This window comes from Balaenoptera musculus, chromosome 4 (genome assembly GCF_009873245.2).
Source record: "Balaenoptera musculus isolate JJ_BM4_2016_0621 chromosome 4, mBalMus1.pri.v3, whole genome shotgun sequence".
NCBI classification, from domain to species: Eukaryota; Metazoa; Chordata; class Mammalia; order Artiodactyla; family Balaenopteridae; genus Balaenoptera; species Balaenoptera musculus.
Window position 1 is genome coordinate 133335989 of NC_045788.1, and position 18139 is coordinate 133354127.

At 37.6% G+C, this 18139-nt stretch overlaps 1 protein-coding gene across 4 annotated transcripts in view; it reads right to left on the reverse strand.

Annotated features, from left to right (window-relative positions):
• The window catches only part of TMEM50B (transmembrane protein 50B), a 37290-nt gene that overhangs the window by 6673 nt on the left and 12478 nt on the right, over positions 1-18139 (reverse strand). For all 4 annotated transcript variants that reach the window (XM_036850474.1, XM_036850475.1, XM_036850477.1 and 1 more), the window contains 4 exons: positions 9242-9381; positions 7723-7835; positions 5798-5865; positions 1270-1362 (listed from right to left, as the gene is read on the reverse strand). In XM_036850474.1, coding sequence (XP_036706369.1) covers positions 1270-1362; positions 5798-5865; positions 7723-7835; positions 9242-9340 — 373 coding nt within the window. In that variant the 5' untranslated portion in view covers positions 9341-9381. The remainder of the gene's footprint in view (positions 1-1269; positions 1363-5797; positions 5866-7722; positions 7836-9241; positions 9382-18139) is intronic.

The window sequence follows — 18139 nt, forward strand, 5'->3', positions numbered from 1 at the left end:
AGCTATGGTGACTGGAACAGTCACAAAACTCAGAATGGTATACTAAGAGCTCACTCCATTGCATCAACCGTTTCAACATGAAGGCTACACACGTCTTCAGTCTTGCACTTAAAAAACTCCCCTTGTGAACTGGCAGTGCTTCTCAGCACCTCTGCCCCCTAAAAAAAAAAAAAAACACTCCCCTTGTACCTATGAATGAAAAATTAGAGGCTGGGGTTGGAGAGAAGATGTTATCAGTGGCCAGAAAGATACTGGGGTCCACAATGCCTTATCTTGAAATCCTTGGGGCAAGGTATGTTTTGGAACTCAGGATTTTTCAGATTTAAAAATGGTAACACAGGGGGACTTAGCTGGTGGCGCAGTGGTTAAGAATCCACCTGCCAATGCAAGGGACACGGGTTTGAGCCCTGGTCCGGGAATATCCCACATGCCACGGAGCAACTAAGCCCGTGCACCACAACTACTGAGCCTGAGCTCTAGAGCCCGCGAGCCACAACTACTGAGCCCACGTGCCACAATTACTGAAGCCCACGCACCTAGAGCCCGTGCTCTGCAACAAGAGAAGCCACAGCAATGAGAAGCCTGCGCACCGCAACGAAGAGTAGCCCCCGCACCCTGCAACTAGAGGAAGCCCATGTGCAGCAACAAAGACCCAACGCAGCCAAAAATAAATAAATTTATTAAAAAAAGAAGAACAGTAACACAGGGCATAATATTACATAGCACCCCCAACTATGTTTGGACCAGCATCCCACAATCAAATACAACCACATTCCTCTAATAAAACATTTGAATACTTATTAAATGAAATAAAGACTATAATGAGCCCTGGATCATTAGGTCAGGTTTTGCTGCCAAACTGGTTATGAAAAACCTGACCTTCAGCACTTTTGTGGATTCTAGAATTGTGTATAAGGGGCTGTAGCCCTGTACAGATTTCTCACTTTTACCACTACAACCCTCAGTAAAAGGCCTCTGGTATAGAGCCTGGCTATCTGGGGTAAGGAAGGAAATCAGAACCTCTAGAGATAGCTGAGAGTCACCTGGTCTTGTCAGTGGCTTGGATTTCTTAACGAGGCTATCCCACTGCACTAAATGACCCCACTGAGAAGTTTTATTAAATAATTTATATCTTCACACAGAGTCTTATCTTCAAGCTAACTGAATTATTAAACTAAATTTTACTCCACAGGGAGTTAACAGACTAAGCCAAATATAAAGGACATATCTGAATCTTTCCTATGAAATAAAAGAGGAATAAATACTTACTTTGGGTAACATATGCACCAAAAAGAATCCACATAGAAGCAATAAGTGACCCAAACATCAACATGAAACCAATGAAGAGCCAAACTCGAGCACCTGTGTGAAAAATAGGCTTTATGATTTTTTTATCATTTTTACAGCTCTATGCCTTAGGAATACATAACACTAGAACACTGTTCATCTAATATATGCTATGCCTATCAAAGACAGTCACGTATTTATATACACCTGCTAAAACAATTAACTGAATGAAGATTGAAAAAAAGAAACTAAAACTAAAAGGTGTTAAGCGATACTTGGAAAGGGAAAAAGGGTAAATTACCGTTCTACTGGCTAGAGAAACTAACAGCTGAGTAAACTAAAGTAGGCAAGCTTCAGAAGTAATTATTTGACTAAACTGATTAATTAAACCCTAACTGAAAAATTACCGTGTTGTATATATTATCAAAGTAATTGCTCTATTAGAAGTAGCAAATGTATTTCAGATAGCCATTACCACACAGGAATGAGAGACTGCAAATGAATAAGGACCATATGACCTCTTTTCATCAACGTTAATATCATGGTACTACTCAACATGGTACTAACAGCAGCGATATATTCAATCTCTCTTATTCAGCCAAACTGTACCACATACCCTTGAAAAGTTCAAGGACAAAAGCATCTCTTCAAACCCCTACTGTATAGAATTTTAGAAGTTATACAACAGAATCTCAATAAAGTGATCATCTGGACACCTGAGTAGATTCAATACATTTTTAGGAAAGCAAGTTAGCATTTGTGCCAGACCCTGATCACAGGTATACTGACAGCCTGTCACCCTATGGAAGGGGAATATAGCTCCCCTGAAGTGAAAATAAAATCCAAGCCAATTTCCATAATAGAAAGCTAAATTTGCCTCAATTTCAGATATTCGGTTACTAACTGAACAGAAATTCATATATTTTAGACACCAGATATGCAGGAAGCTCAAAGCTCAGCATGGTTAGAACAGCTGATATTTGAGAGAAATGGGTCCCTAGGTTATCTAAATTTTATTATAATACTAAGCAGATCTCCAGAAATATACAGCAATGTTTACTTCCTTGGAGGAAAACATCCTCCAAATTCAATCACAGCTTTTACCCTAAAGTGAATGAAAGGAAGTATCAAAAGTCCTTGTAATTATTTTCCTTCATGTCCTTTATATATGACCACACAAAAATTTTTTAACAAAACTGAACAAGAAAAAAACTTCCCTTGAAAAATGAGTATGCTTTTGTTAGCAAAAAATAAAAAACTGTAATGTTTCCCTTTTTTGCTTTGACTACAGGAAGCTCAGAGTCAAGGTTAATAATTAAGAGTATCCATTTTGTCCTAGAGTCTAAGTATCAATACATGATCTTCTTTCTACCTAGTTCCTGTTCCTTCTTATTTAACAGTTCCATTTGTAGTATATTTATTACGTTAAAAACACTTTCCTGCAAATTCCTCTGGGAATTAAATGGGAATAAATTACACATAAACCATTTAAGTAGTATGAAAGCTTAGTGTGGCAATAGCTGAGCATGCCTACAAGATAGTTTGCCTGAATTTTGAAGCACTAGACAGAACTTGCACTAAGGTACCACGTATAAATGTAAACTGACGTAAACTGACTGTGAATTTTAACTGGGTAAGAAATAATCATGGAATAAAATGTTATAGTCACTACTTGAGAGTAAAAAGTATGGGCTTTGGAACCAGACAGACCCAAGGCACATACAAGTTCTACCTTTAAGCTAAAACGTTTTGGGTAAGTTACAATGAAATTTTCTACAGAAAATAGTTAATAGTAACATAATCCACAGCAATGCCTGTGGAATATTTTTGAAAGAAAAATGATCAAATAAGTTAATGTGTGCTCTATGCACAACATCACTTGCTAATACATGCTTTTTTATTCTTTATTCTCACTCATTCCTGACATTACCTGCTGAAGCTGGGGCACAAGGCATGCACGTGTGCGTATGCATGCGCGCACAGACACACACAATGCACTTTTAACTTAGGTTCATCTGTCATTTGTCACTATCCCCATCCTCTCCAATTCTTCAAGGATCACAATGGAAGTGAAATTATAAAATCTGCATCAGCATTTAAAGCATCAGGTACAAAAGAAAGCTAATTTGTCCCCCTGTAACTGGCTTATTTCACTTAGCATAATGTCCTCCAGGTTCACCTCCGTTGTCACATATGGCAGGATTTCCTTCTTTTTTAAGGCCCATTCCCCTTATGTGAGGTATCTAAGAGAGTCAAATTCATAGAAACAGAGAGTACAATAGTGGTTGCCAGGGGCTAGGAGTGGGGGAAGTGGGAGTTGCTGTTCAACGGGTATAAAGTTTCAGCTACACAAGATGAATGAGCTCTAGAGAGCTGCTGTACGACACTGTGCCTATAGTTAGCAATATGGTATTGTGCATTTAAAACTGTGTTGAGAGTAGATCTCATGTTTAGTGTTCTTACAAAAAAAAAAGGAAAATTTTTTTAAAGCTAAGCTCGTCAGCTCCTTGATTTGGTTTAATGTCTTATGATACTTTATGATTCCATTTATATGAGATTCTAGAAAAGGCAAAACTACAGTGATAGAAAGCAGATCAGTGGTGGCCAGGATGTGGGGGAAAGGGGATTAACTACAAAGAGATATGAGGGAACTTTCTGGAGTAATGGAAATATTCTATATCATGATTGTAGTGGTAGTTACACAACTGTATACATTTGTCAAAACTCATCGACCTGTACACTTTAAATTGAATTTTATTTTATATTTTATATGTTATCCTCAAATACACTGACAAATATATATATATATGATACTGTAGACAAAGAGACTAAATGATTCTCGACTGGATACAAACATAGCACGGTGGCCAAGAGCATGGGCTCTGGAACCAGATTGTCAGTGTTCAAATCCTGGTCCCAACACTTATTGCTTTATGACTTGGACAAGTTACTTAAGTTGTCTGTGCCTTAGTTCCTTAATCTAAAACTGAGGACAAGAGTGGTTACCTTATAGGACTACTGTGACAATTAATTGAGTTAATATGTGTAGAGCATTCAGGACAGTCTTTGGTACACACTAAGTATTCTACAAGTACTTGCTATTATTCTTAATCATCCTTCAAAATTCCTCTCCCACCTACTCCAAATTCCTGACTATAACCACAAGTCACCCCTCCTAGTCCTTAAAGGTTGGAAATAGAACGTCTAGTCCTGAGCTTTTTATATACAGCATGGAAATTCCACTGAAAACAAACCCCTGGGTTCTAACAGAATGTGTTATAACCTGAACAAAAGAAAAATACTGTTGGATGACAAATCAAAAAAAATTCAAACTCAAAAAAAAATGTATATGTAGACAAACAGCATGTTTCTTCTAAATACTTCTGTTGTAGCCTATGGGTGGTTACTCAGGTGATCAGAACTGAATGTGAAAAACACTGTAGTCCCAGGTTTGAGCTCTTAATGTGTCCATACTTTGCTGTTCAGTAATCACGGTCAACCATCTTGTAAGTAATATTATTGGTCAACATTTGGGATAAGAATAAATCCATCGGGGCTTCCCTGGTGGCGCAGTGGTTGGGGGTCCGCCTGCCAATGCAGGGGACACGGGTTCGAGCCCTGGTCCCGGAAGATCCCACATGCCGCGTAGCGGCTGGGCCCGTGGGCCACAATTGCTGAGCCTGCGCGTCTGGAGCCTGTGCTCCGCGGCAGGAGAGGCCGCGATAGTGAGAGGCCCGCGCACTGCGGTGAAGAGTGGCCCCCGCTTGCCGCGGCTGGAGAGGGCCCTCGCACGGAGATGAAGACCCAACACAGCCATAAATAAATTAATTAATTAATTAAAAAAAAAAAAAGAATAAATCCATCACTAACACAGGAACAGTCAAGATCCATTGATTTTGCATGGTTAACATTTTATCTATATACTATGGGCAATATAACATGACAAAAACCAGTAACCTCTGGCAGTAACTTTAACTTTCTTAAAGTTTTAAATAACACAGAAACTTTTTTTTTTTTTTTTAATTTTATTTATTTATTTATTTATTTATTTATTTATTTATTTATTTTAATGCTATTCTTCTCTGCTTACATTCTTTTTTATTTATGTATGTATGTATGTATGGCTTTGTTGGGTCTTCGTTTCTGTGCGAGGGCTTTCTCTAGTTGTGGCAAGTGGGGGCCTCTTCATCGCGGTGCGCGGGCCTCTCACTATCGCGGCCTCTCGTTGCCGAGCACAGGCTCCAGACGCGCAGGCTCAGTAATTGTGGCTCACGGGCCGAGTTGCTCCTCGGCATGTGGGATCTTCCCAGACCAGGGCTCGAACCCGCGTCCCCTGCATAGGCAGGCAGATTCTCAACCACTGCGCCACCAGGGAAGCCCCAGAAACTTTTTTTAAAAACCCTACATAATCATTAATCATCCCTAAATAAAGACTCACCAGAGGCTTTGCTTTTTCTGCTGATAAATCCCTCTTTTACCTGCATACATTAACAACTCAAAGTGCCTTTACCTGTTCTTCCTAAACAGCCGCTTTCATAGCTGTCACCTCTCACCTGAGCATTGGACACGGCATTTATCCTAGAACAATACAAAATCATCTAATAAGCTTTCATGCTGTTAAAATATTCATAGATATTTACATATCATTTAGAAGGGAAGCATTTCCTATCTAAAGCCAGTATATGAATAACTGAACATATCTTTTAACTTAAATATCCTAGTGGATAGAAATACTGTGCTAGTCTTATTTTCCTAAAGTACACCCAGAAAACATACTTAATTTTTTTTTAATATCAATGTTTTCTATATATTGGTAATAAATATGTTGAAAACAAAATTAAGAAAACATTTCCATTTATAATAACATCAAACAAAAACATACTTAATTTTAAGGGATTACTATCATTTGTCTCCAAAGATTATGAAAGAGGCCAATTTTCTGTGTTCTTTTTCTATTTTATTTTATATTTACACATGAATGACCCACCATGAGTTACCCCATTTTAAGGTTCTCATTATAACCAAGAGTTCAAAAGTTTCTCTTTGTGTTAAAAGTCAAGTGATTTTCTCTCATCCATTTCTCAAATTCAGAGAACATTTGGTATAATAAATAGGCCCACTTTATTCAGCTTCTCTTTCCATTCTTGTTAGAGCGGGTATTTGTAGCAGGAATTGTCTTTTCTTAGCATCCTGAATGAATATAAGTAGTTCCATCTTCTACAATTCACCTTTTTAAAGCTCCTGACAGTATAAGAAAATTATGTAATCTTAATGTTTAACATATTTTTTAAAATTATTAAAAGACATCCATGAAAAGCTTCCAAACTCTTTTATGAAGTGAGATAATGGCTAAACCTAAAAATGATTTAATAAAAAAGGAAAGCCATAGATCAATCTCATTTAAGGCCAGTCCTGCCCTCCCTCCAATACTGGCAAATACAGTTAAGTAACACACTTAAAAAAAATAATACTCCATGGTAAAAGTTGAATGTATTAGATACTCAGTGCTCTGTGGTGGCCTAAATGAGAAGGAAATCTGAAAAAGAGAGGATATGTATACGTATAGCTGATTCACTTTGCTGTGCAATATAAACTAACACAATATTGTAAAGCAACTATACTCCAATAAAAAAAATAAATTTTAAAAAGGATTAAAAAAAAAAGTTGAATGTATTAGAGTATTCAAGGATGACTTCCTACTAAAAAATCTAGAAATGTAACATACTTCATTAAACCTAAGATGCCAATGATTTTTAAGATGCACCATTATTTTTTTATACTTCCAAGAAAGAAAAAATATTATGAATTATAAGATACCAAGAAGCACAAGATATTAATATAAGAAGCACACTGATATTCAAAGATATTAAAATACAAAAAATAATCTTAAGATCTATAAAACATAGTAATTTTTCAGTTTAACAAATATAAGGACAAAAATCACATGATAATCTTTATAAAGTATAATAGAATTATCTGACTAAATTCAACACTTTTTTTTTTTAATTCTTACTGGAGTATAGTTGATTTACAATGTTGTGTTAGTTTCAGGTGTACAGCAAAATGAATCTGTTATACATATACATATATCCACTCTTTTTTTTTTAGATTCTTTTCCCATATAGGCCGTTACAGAGTATTGAGTAGAGTTCCCTATGCTATACAGCAGGTTCTTATTAGTTATCTATTTTATATATACTAGTGTGTATATGTCAGTCTCAATCTCCCAATTAATCTCTCCCCCCCAAATTCAACACTCAGTCTTGATTTTTAAAATCTTAATAAAATGGCAATATAGATATACACACATATATTTATCATGTTAAAGAAGAATCAATCAATGAAATTAAAAAGTTATTCCAGATAGCATTAAACTTTGAGGAAAAAATGTTTTTAGAAAAATAATCTTGAATTGAGAATTACCTTCATACTTACATGAAGAAAGCCAATGTGGAAAACACACCACATGTGTGAAAAGCATGGTTCAGCTGTTCTGGCTTAGGATACACCACGGCTGCATCAATCATTATCCACCAACCTGTAAAAAACTTGAGAAAGAACCCATGTCATTAAAATAACACTAATACTTTGGCTTAGCATGATACCTGTTCCTTAACATTCCATGTTTTCTATGGACCATATAATTGGAACATAAAATATGTCTACTTTGAGTTTTAGATGTTGAAATATAAAAAACAAGAATCCCTTGTTTATTCTTTATAGCATATGAGGTGAATCTAACTAATCAAATCCGTGTAAGATTCAAGTTCTGCTCTTAATGCAAGATGAAAAGTTTATTACCTAGGAATGAATTATCTGCTTCTTTTATCCACCATAAAATTATATACAACCAAAGCTCTCTTAACTAACCTCCAACTAACCAGCTCCCTGATTACCCGATGTGTTTCACTCTCTCGTTCATATTAAAAAGAATGTGGAACATTCTTTTTTAATATGCCCAAGCACTTTTGCTTCCACAAATGAGCTGCCACGTCTCCAAAAAATATCTACGCTTGCTATAATTTTAATTAATTATGTAATTTGATTAAAAACTGACTAAACGTGAGTTTGCAAAATGTAATGTTTCTATGTCAACTAAGCTGAACAGAACTAAAGTAGACAAGTTACTAAGGAATTTCATAGACAAATTAAGTGCAGGCGAGGTGACCACAGAGCAAGAAAAACTTGGAAACACCTACAAGAATTCTGCATGCATACTGCTTCACAATTATAAGATGTTATGGAAAAACCTGAACGAACTTTTTGGCCACCCCAATATCTTTAGTTCCTGCTCCACTTTATTTATTTCTTTATTTATCTTTTCTATTGAACTTCAGGTATAGAACTATATACTGGAAAAGATTAATTTAAATTAAGTAGAACATATACTGAAATTTGCTTCAAAAAATGCAGTGGGGGCAGGGAGTGCTTGATGGAATGCTAAAGCAAGATTGGTCATGATCTGACTTTTTTTTGAAGCTCAATGATAAGTACAGGGGGTGAGAGAGGACTCTATACAATTCTCTCTATTTTTGTGTATACTACTGATATTTTCAATAATAAAAAGTTTTTAAAAAAATATTGGAAAGAAAATTAAGCAGTAGTTTCCTCCACAAATTTCTTCCTCTCGCTTCCTGCCTGTGCTGCAGCTGGGGTATGAAGATGGCAACCCTTCCCTAAAGTGCTGCAGGGCTTCAGTTCTAATGCAGCCTGAGGTTGTTAATTACTGTCTGCACATCCTGAATTTCAATGAGTCACAACAATATTATTAGTTACATCAAATTCTGAGCCTTTGAGGATCCTAAAGGAATGATACATATTACATAATTTACTTAAAAAACTACTGCCTTCAAAAACTGTATTATCATGGATATTCACAGTTCAAAGGAATCAAGATTAATTTTCAGGGCAAAAAGTGAGGTATAAATGTCACCAACCAGGCTTTTTCACTTACCAATATACCTGCTACTACAGAAGCCACTGCATTTCTTCTCTCACTCCAGTCGATACATTCACATTCTGGCCAACGGAAATTATCTAGGAAGCCTGCCATTTTCACCACTTAAGCATGGACTTTTCATTAAATACTATATTCTACAAATAAAAAGACAAAAAAAAATCGATCTAAGGAAATGTTGTTTTTTGTTTTTAATTTATTTATTTATTTTTGGCTGTGTTGGGTCTTCGTTTCTGTGCGAGGGCTTTCTCCAGTTGCGGCGAGCGGGGGCCACTCTTCATCGCGGTGCGCGGCCCTCTCACTGTTGCGGCCTCTCGTTGCGGAGCACGGCTCCAGACGCGCAGGCTCAGTAGTTGTGGCGCACGGGCTTAGTTGCTCTGTGGCATGTGGGATCTTCTCGGACCAGGGCTCGAACCCGTGTCCCCTGCATCGGCAGGCAGACTCTCAACCACTGCGCCACCAGGGAAGCCCAGGAAATGTTTTTAAGAAGTGAAATATCTTACTCCTTTCTTAAAGCTTTAAACACAAATTTAACTTTAGGTCTAAATCTACTATAGTTAAGAAGAAAAATTCAATACTACAATGAATATCTATTGAGATGTACATAAGACTGTCCTAGGACACAGAAGGAGCTTACTATTTGTTAAATGAGCATGGTGGTTTTAAAACATGTCTGCCATAGAGAATGGTCTTGAGGACATGGGCTGGGGCGGGGGGGAGCTGGGATGAAGTGAGAGTAGCATCAACATATATACACTAGCAAATGTAAAATAGATAGCTAGTGGGAAGCAGCAGCATAGCACAGGGAGATCAGCTCAGTGCTTTGCGACGAGCTAGAGGGGTGGGATGGGGGGAGGGAGGCTGCTGAAGAGGAGGGGATATAGGAATAATGTATGCATATGGCTGATTCACTTTGTTGTACAACAGAAACTAACACAGCATTGTAAAGCAATATACTCCAATAAAGACATATTAAAAAATAAAAAATAAAAATAAAAAGTGTCTGCAAAGTCTTGACACTTCTCCCATTGAGAGGTGGATCTATGTCCCCTACCTTTGAATTTAGGTCAACAATAAAGGCTGGTTCACCGATAAAAGTAGAGAAAGTGATGCTGTGTAACTCTGCCATACAACTTCTCAGACTAGATCATAAAAGACAATGCAGCTTGTAGGTGGTTCTCTGGAACACTAACACTAGAGCCCTGAGTTGCTTTGTAAAAAATCCAAGGCCACAGTGCTGTGAGGAGACCACGTAGAGGTGTTCTGGCCCACGGTTCCAGGTGGCGGCCCAGTCAACAGCTAGCCCCTCAACTGCCGGACGTGACTGCTGCTCCGGTTATTAGCATTACCCCCACACTTTAAGCCTTCCCTGACGAGGCCCCAGGTAGACGGAGCGGACACTTGTCATCCTGGCTATGCCCTTTCCAAATTCCTGACCCACAGGAACCGTAAGCATAATAAAATGGCTGTTTTAAACTACTAAGTTTTAGAGTTATCTGTATGCAGCAATAGATAACTGGAAGGAGAAAAATCACACGCATAAAAAACTATATAAGGGTACAGCATGCTGTGCGAATTTTCAAAACAAAGAGAGTATGTTCAGATGTGATGATTCAGGAACACCTTAAGTTCCAGAAAGAAAAGGGGAAAAAAAACTATTTGAAAGCACTGAAGAGTGCTGAAAAGCAGGCAGAAACTGGAGGGCATTTACCCCTTGAAAGAAAACACAATGAGCACGATCCACTTTAATACAGCTTTTCCCCCTGAAGAATCCCCTAACCTCCCACTCCCAGCCAAGTGAGACCCTGTGGTGCAGAACAGCTAAAACTTGAGCAAAAAGTCAGTCTTTCTGGCTTGAGGTATCAGAGGATGAAGTTCAGGATGACAAGAGCAGCTGGAAATTGAAGGGGAAATCTTGGAAAGGGGTAAGTCACAAGAGGGAGCCCCAAACACTAATATAAACTCTCTTAAATACCTGACTAACCCCTGAACAGCACATGCATGAAGGAGATTCCAAGGACCTCAGCAGAAAAAAATATCTGGAAGGCTAAAAGAACTAAACAGATTTCAGCTGCTGTCCCCTGCAAGGCATTTTGGAATTTGAGTTCCACCAGGTCAGAGATTAGTAAACACCTTGGGATTTCCACACACTCCAACAAAGTATAAAACCAAATCTCCACAATTTCAGGGTGATCAGTCAGTATTTTAATTGCCTGTTAGAACAAAAAGTAACACTCTTCAGATGAAGATAACTGATCCAGAGTGTCTATAATGTATCATCCACAATGTCCAATATACAGTTGACCCCTGAACAACACAGGTTTGAACTATGCAGATGCACTTATATGTGGATTTGTTTCACTAAATACATACTACAGTACTACACAATCCATGGCTGGTTGAACCCACAGATGCAGAACTGCAGATACGGAGGACCAATGTATAGTTAAATATGAATTTCTGACTGCACAGAAGGTCAGCACCCCTAACCCCTGTTTTGTTCAAGGGTCAACTGTATAGTTTAAAAAAAAAAATTACTAGACTTTTAGAGAAGCAGAAAAAATGTGATTTATCTTCAAGGAGGAAAAAAAAGCAGTCAATAGAAACAGACTCCCCCATAACTCAGATATTGAAAATTAGCAGACAATGACTTTAAAGCAGCCAGTATAAACACATTCAAAGACAAAGGAACATGGTCAAAATAACTGAGTTAATGGAGAATCTCAGTAGAGAAACTTTTAAATGTAAATTTTAGGACTGAAAATTATAATATTTGAAATTTAAAATTAACTAGATGGGCTCAGTAGGAGATTAGAGACAGTAGAAGAAAGGTACAGTAAGCTTGAAGAAAGATCAAAAGAAATTATCCTATCTAGAGAACAGGTTTTTTTTCTTTTTAATTAGGGGGAAAAAATGAATAAAGCTTCAGGAAACTCAGGAACACTAACAACTGGTCTAACATATGTTTAATTGGGTCCCAGAAAAATAAAAGAATCAGGAAGAAAAAATATTTAAAGAAATAATGGCTGATAATTTCCCAAATTTGGTGAAAAATAATAATTTGCAAATCCAGGAAGCTCAGCAAACTCCAAGGAGGATAAACACAAGGAAGACATCATAATAAAACTGCTGAAAACCAGAGATAAAAAGAAACAAAGCAACTTTAGGGGGAAAAAATAATCCACACATTACATACAGGGGTAGTAGAACAATATGTATGATGGCTGACTTCTCATCAAAAACAATGGAGGCCAGAAGAAAATGGAAGGACATTTTTTGACATGCTTTTAAGAAAAGCAATCATGAGAATTCCCTGGCAGTCCAGTGGTTAGGACCCATGCTCTCACTGCCGAGGGCCCGGGTTCAATCCTCGTCAAGGAACTAAACTCCCACAAGCCACTCAGCACGGCCCAAAATCAATCTCAAATGCTATATCCAGCAAAAAATATTCTTCAAAAGTGAGGGTGATGGCAGTTCTACCCCTATCTATCTACCCAAGAGAAATGAAAACATATGTCTACACAAAAACTTGTACACAAATGTTCATAGCAGCATTACTCATAATAACTAAGCAGTGCAGCAACCCAACATACGTCAATTAATGAATGAATAAATAAAATGTGGGATACCATACAATGGAATACAAATTCAGCAATAAAAAGGAAATACTGATACACGATACAACACCGATGAACCTCATAAACATTACGCTAAGTGAAAGACAACCACATATTGTATATTCCATTTATTTAAAATGTCCAGATGAGGCAAATCTATACACAGAAAGTAAATTAGCTGTTACCTAGTGATGGGCAGGGGAGAGCAGAGTGTAATAGGGAGTGAGTGCTCATAGGCATAAGGTTATAAAATTAGACTGTGGCGATTACTGCACATAAATATACTAAAACTCACTGAACTGTACACTTAAAACAGGTGACTGTTATCATATCTTTATTGTATCTCAAAAAAGCTTTCTTTAAATGAGGATAAAATAAAAATATTTTCAGGTAAACAAAAACTAAGATAATTCATCACCAAATCTGCACTAAACAATGCTAAAGGAAATTCTTCAGGTTAAAGGGAAATGACACCAGATTAATCTCAGATCTATAGGAAGGAATGAAGAATACAAGAAATAATCAATATGTGGGTAAATATAAAAGACTATTTTTTATTCCTTCTCTTTATTTAAGACAACTATTTAAAGCAAAAATTATAACATTGTATAGGATATCCACAAAGATAAACTTTCTAAATAGCATGTTAGTTACATTTTCAAATAATATGCTTAAATATGGATTTAGGCGAAATACCTCTAAATTTAAAGTAATGGGTCCAATTGTTGATCTGAAAAGAAGTACAATAAATATACTACAGAAGGTCCAAACACTGGAAACACAGACTGGGAGACAATATTTGCAAAACAAGTATCTGACAAAGGATTTGTACCTACAATATAGAAAGAACTCTTAAAGATTAATAATAAAAAAAACAAAATATAGGCAATAAAAAGTGTGCACGAGAGTTGAACAGACTTGAAATGGGCAAAGGACTTAAAAAGACAATGACCAAAAAGCATCTAAATAGGTATTCAACATCATTAGTCATCAGGGAAATGCAAATTAAAGAAATATCATCACATCCACTAGAATGGCTAAGATTAAAAAGACTGACTGCTGGAAGCAGAACAACTGGAAATCTCATACATTTCTGGTTGCGGTTTCTTACAAAATTAAAAATAATCCTCCCTATAACCCAGCAATTCCATCCCTAAGTATTTACCAAGGGAAGTGAAAACATATGTCCACACACAAAAAGACTTTTACAAGAAAGTTTATAGCAGGTTTATTCATATTAGTCCCAAACTGAAACAACCTAAATATTCATCAACAGAAGAATGGATAAACAAATTATGATGGATTCATACAATGGAATACTATTCAGCAACAAAAAAGGATGAACGATATATATAACCACACAGAAAAAAAATCTCAAAAACCTGATTTATGTGAAAGACGGCAAACACAAAGGAGTACATACTCTATGATGCCATTTAAAATGAAGCTTAGGAAGAGGCAAAACTAATCAATAGTCCCAGAGAGCAGAACAGTGGTTGCCAACAGGGGCTGAGGATTGACTACAAGGGAACTTTTTTGGGGTGATAATAATGTTCTATATCTTGGTTGGGATAGTGATTATGCAGGTACATTTATTTATCAAAAGTTACTGAAGTGTACACTTAAGATCTGTGTATTTTACAGTATGTAAATTTTACCCACAAAAAAGATTTTAAAATTTTATCATTTAGATATGCTTTAGCTGCACTAAAGCCTTACTATGTATGCATTATGGGCACATTTTATCAAGATAGTCTGCAGACACAGAGATGAACTGTTATCAAAGATTAAATATTAACTGGTTAAAAACAAGTTTAGGGAAGGTCGCCATGAATTTAAGACAATGTCTGAAGGTTAAAACAAAAGTCATGGGACTTCCCTGGTGGCACAGTGCTTAAGAATCCACCTGCCAATGCAGGGGACACGGGTTTGAGCCCTGGTCTGGGAAGATCCCACATGCCGCAGAACAACTAAGCCCATGCACTACAACTACTAAGCCTACGTTCTAGAGCCCACGAGCCACAACTACTGAAGCTTGCGCGCCTAGAGCCCGTGCACCGAAGCAAAGAGAAGCCACCGCAGTGAGAAGCCCACGCACTGCAAAGAAGAGTAGCCCCCCGCTCGCCACACCTAGACAAAGCCCGTGAGCAGCAACGAAGACCCAACACAGCCAAAGATAAATAAATAAATTTATTTTTTTTTAAATGACATTATTAAAAAAAAAAGTCATGTTGCCTATTATAAAATTCATTTTGCATGTATTAACCTATTTGTAAATAGTTCTATAAGCAGAAAACATGCAGTCGTCCCTCAGTATGTACAGGGGATTGGTTCCAGGACCCCCCTCGGATACCAAAATCTGTGGATGCTTAAGTCCCTTATATAAAATGGCATACTATTTGCATATAACCTCCTTTATATACTTTAATATCATCTCCAGATTACTTATAATACTTAATACAATGTAAATACTACGTAAATAGTTATAAATACAATGTAAATGCCATGTAAATAGCTGCCAGCACTCAGCAAATTCAAGTTTTGCTTTTTGGAACATTCTGAAATTTTTTTTTTCCTGAGTATTTTTGATCCCTGGTTGGTTGAATCCGTGGATGTGTAACCCAAGGATACACAGGGCTATTTCCACACACTAATTTCTGAAATGTCATGGTCTTCTCCCTCCTGGAGCTTAAATTGGAGGGTCAGGGGTTTGGGTGGGGCAGAGAAACATCAAAATAATACAACCAGTTACTATGAAGGAAATGCACATGATCCTGATACAAAATAAGGGAGACCTATTTTAGAATGTTCAGGGAATGCCTCTCTAAAGAGGCAACACTTGCTAAAATTTTAAAACACACTAAAATTTAAAAGCTGAGTAAAGTTAATTAGATTAAGGAGAAGCAAAAGAGGCAGAGCAGAGAGAGGGAAAATTACATACAAAAGCCACTAAGTCCCTTTGATACTAGCAAGGAAGAATTAGCTGGTACCAAAGAGAATCAGAATATAGTAAGTTAGGGGAGGAAGTGGCTTGGAATAAATATGGAGAGAGACAGGTAAGTAAGTACCAGATCACCTTGCAGATTAATGTGGACTTCATGATGGATTTGGGGTTTCACCAAGTGCAACGGGAAACCAACTGAAGAACGTTAGGATAAAAGGAGCAAAGGCACCAAGATGGTCACTATGGTAAACATTTAGGAGAGGAAAGTGAGGGCTAGTATATTAAGAACTAACACTCTAAACTGAGAAGACTGACTTTCATATGGGTTTTCTTACTGATATTTACCAAAAAATAAGCATATTTTATCATGACAGTCTTGATTTAATAACAGCAATGGACAATACTAACACTGATCCCCTGGCTTAAAGTGGAGATAAGTATACAATATTTAACTTAAGATAATAGGCCTTTGGAGACTTAATGAAGGCAAAGACTACTTAGAGGAAATCTAAATGTTCAGTAATAGAATAAATGTTTAAGTAAAATAGTTTACTTAATGCAGACATTTAAAAATCTATTTTTGAGGGACTTCCCTGGTGGTCCAGTGGTTAAGACTCCATGCTTCCAATGCAGGGGGTGCAGGTTCGATCCCAGGTCGAGGAACTAAGATCCCACATGCCACGGGGCGTGGCCACAAAAAAAAATTTTTTTTTAAATCTATTTTTGAAAAACATTTAATGGCATGAGTAAATGGTAATGACTAATACCAAGTGAAAAAAAACAGGTTATTAAAACTGTATCTTGGGGCATCCCTGGTGGCGCAGCGGTTGGGAATCCACCTGCCAATGCAGGGGACACGGGTTCGAGCCCTGGTTCGGGGAGATCCCACATGCCGCGGAGCAACTAAGCCTGTGAGCCACAACTACTGAGCCTGTGCTCTGGAGCCTGTGAGCCACAACTACTGAGCCCGCGTGCCACAACTACTGAGGCCCACATGCCTAGAGCCTGTGCTCTGCAACAAGAGAAGCCACCACAATGAGAAGCCTGTGCACCACAACAAAGAGTGGCACCCACTCACTGCAACTAGAGAAAAGCCTGCACACAGCAACGAAGACACAACACAGCCAAAAATAAAAATAAATAAAATAAATAAATAAAAAAAAAAAAAAAAAAAACTGTATCTAGGGCTTCCCTGGTGGCGCAGTGGTTGAGAATCTGCCTGCCGATGCAGGGGACACGGGTTCGAGCCCTGGTCTGGGAAGATCCCACATGCCGCGGAGCAACTGGGCCCGTGAGCCACAACTACTGAGCTTGCGCGTCTGGAGCCTGTGCTCTGCAACAAGAGAGGCCGCGATAGTGAGAGGCCCGCGCACCGCGATGAAGAGTGGCCCCCGCTTGCCGCAACTAGAGAAAGCCCTCGCACAGAAACAAAGACCCAACATAGTCATAAATAAATAAATAAATAATAATTAAAAATGAATATCTGCTTATTAAAAAAAAGGCAATGAATTGAGAAACATCTAGACAATTTCATAAAAAAAAAAAACAAAACTGTATCTAGGGCTTCCCTGGTGGCATAGTGGTTAAGAATCTGCCTGCCAATGCAGGGGACACGGGTTCGAGCCCTGGTCCGGGAAGATCCCACATGCTGCAGAGCAACAGAGCCTGTGCGCCACAACTACTGAGCCTGCGCTCTAAAGCCCGCGAGCCACAAATGCTGAGCCTGTGTGCCACAACTACTGAAGCCCACGCGCCTAGAGCCCGTGCTCCGCAACAAGAGAATCCACCACAATGAGAAGCCTGTGCACCACAACGAAGAGTAGCCCCTGCTCTCCACAACCAGAGAAAGCCCGCGCGCAGCAACGAAGACCCAACACAGACAAAAATAAATAAATAAAATAAATAAATTTTTTTAAAAATGTATCTATAGCATTATTTCCTTTTTAGAAAAAAGAATAGTGTGTGTGTGTGTGTGTGTGTATATATATATATATATATATATATATATATATATATATAAAAACACATACATGCATAAAAATACTGGAAGGACGAACACCAGAACTTTCATAATATTATTTTATATATGGGTCACAGGATGGTGTGTTTGTTTTGCTTTCTGTCTATTTTCAAAGTTTGCTGCACTGAGCATGAATTACATTTTTTTAATGCAAAGTGATTTTAAAAGTTATTGTAATTAACACAATGAATTGTTGATTCTTGCCTGTTGAGAAACCTCTTATATAATGTACTATGTCTGTAACTATTTTTAATAAACTTAAACTTTTTTGAGGTCAAGGAAATTACTGGTATGTTCTCCCGCAAAACTGACCC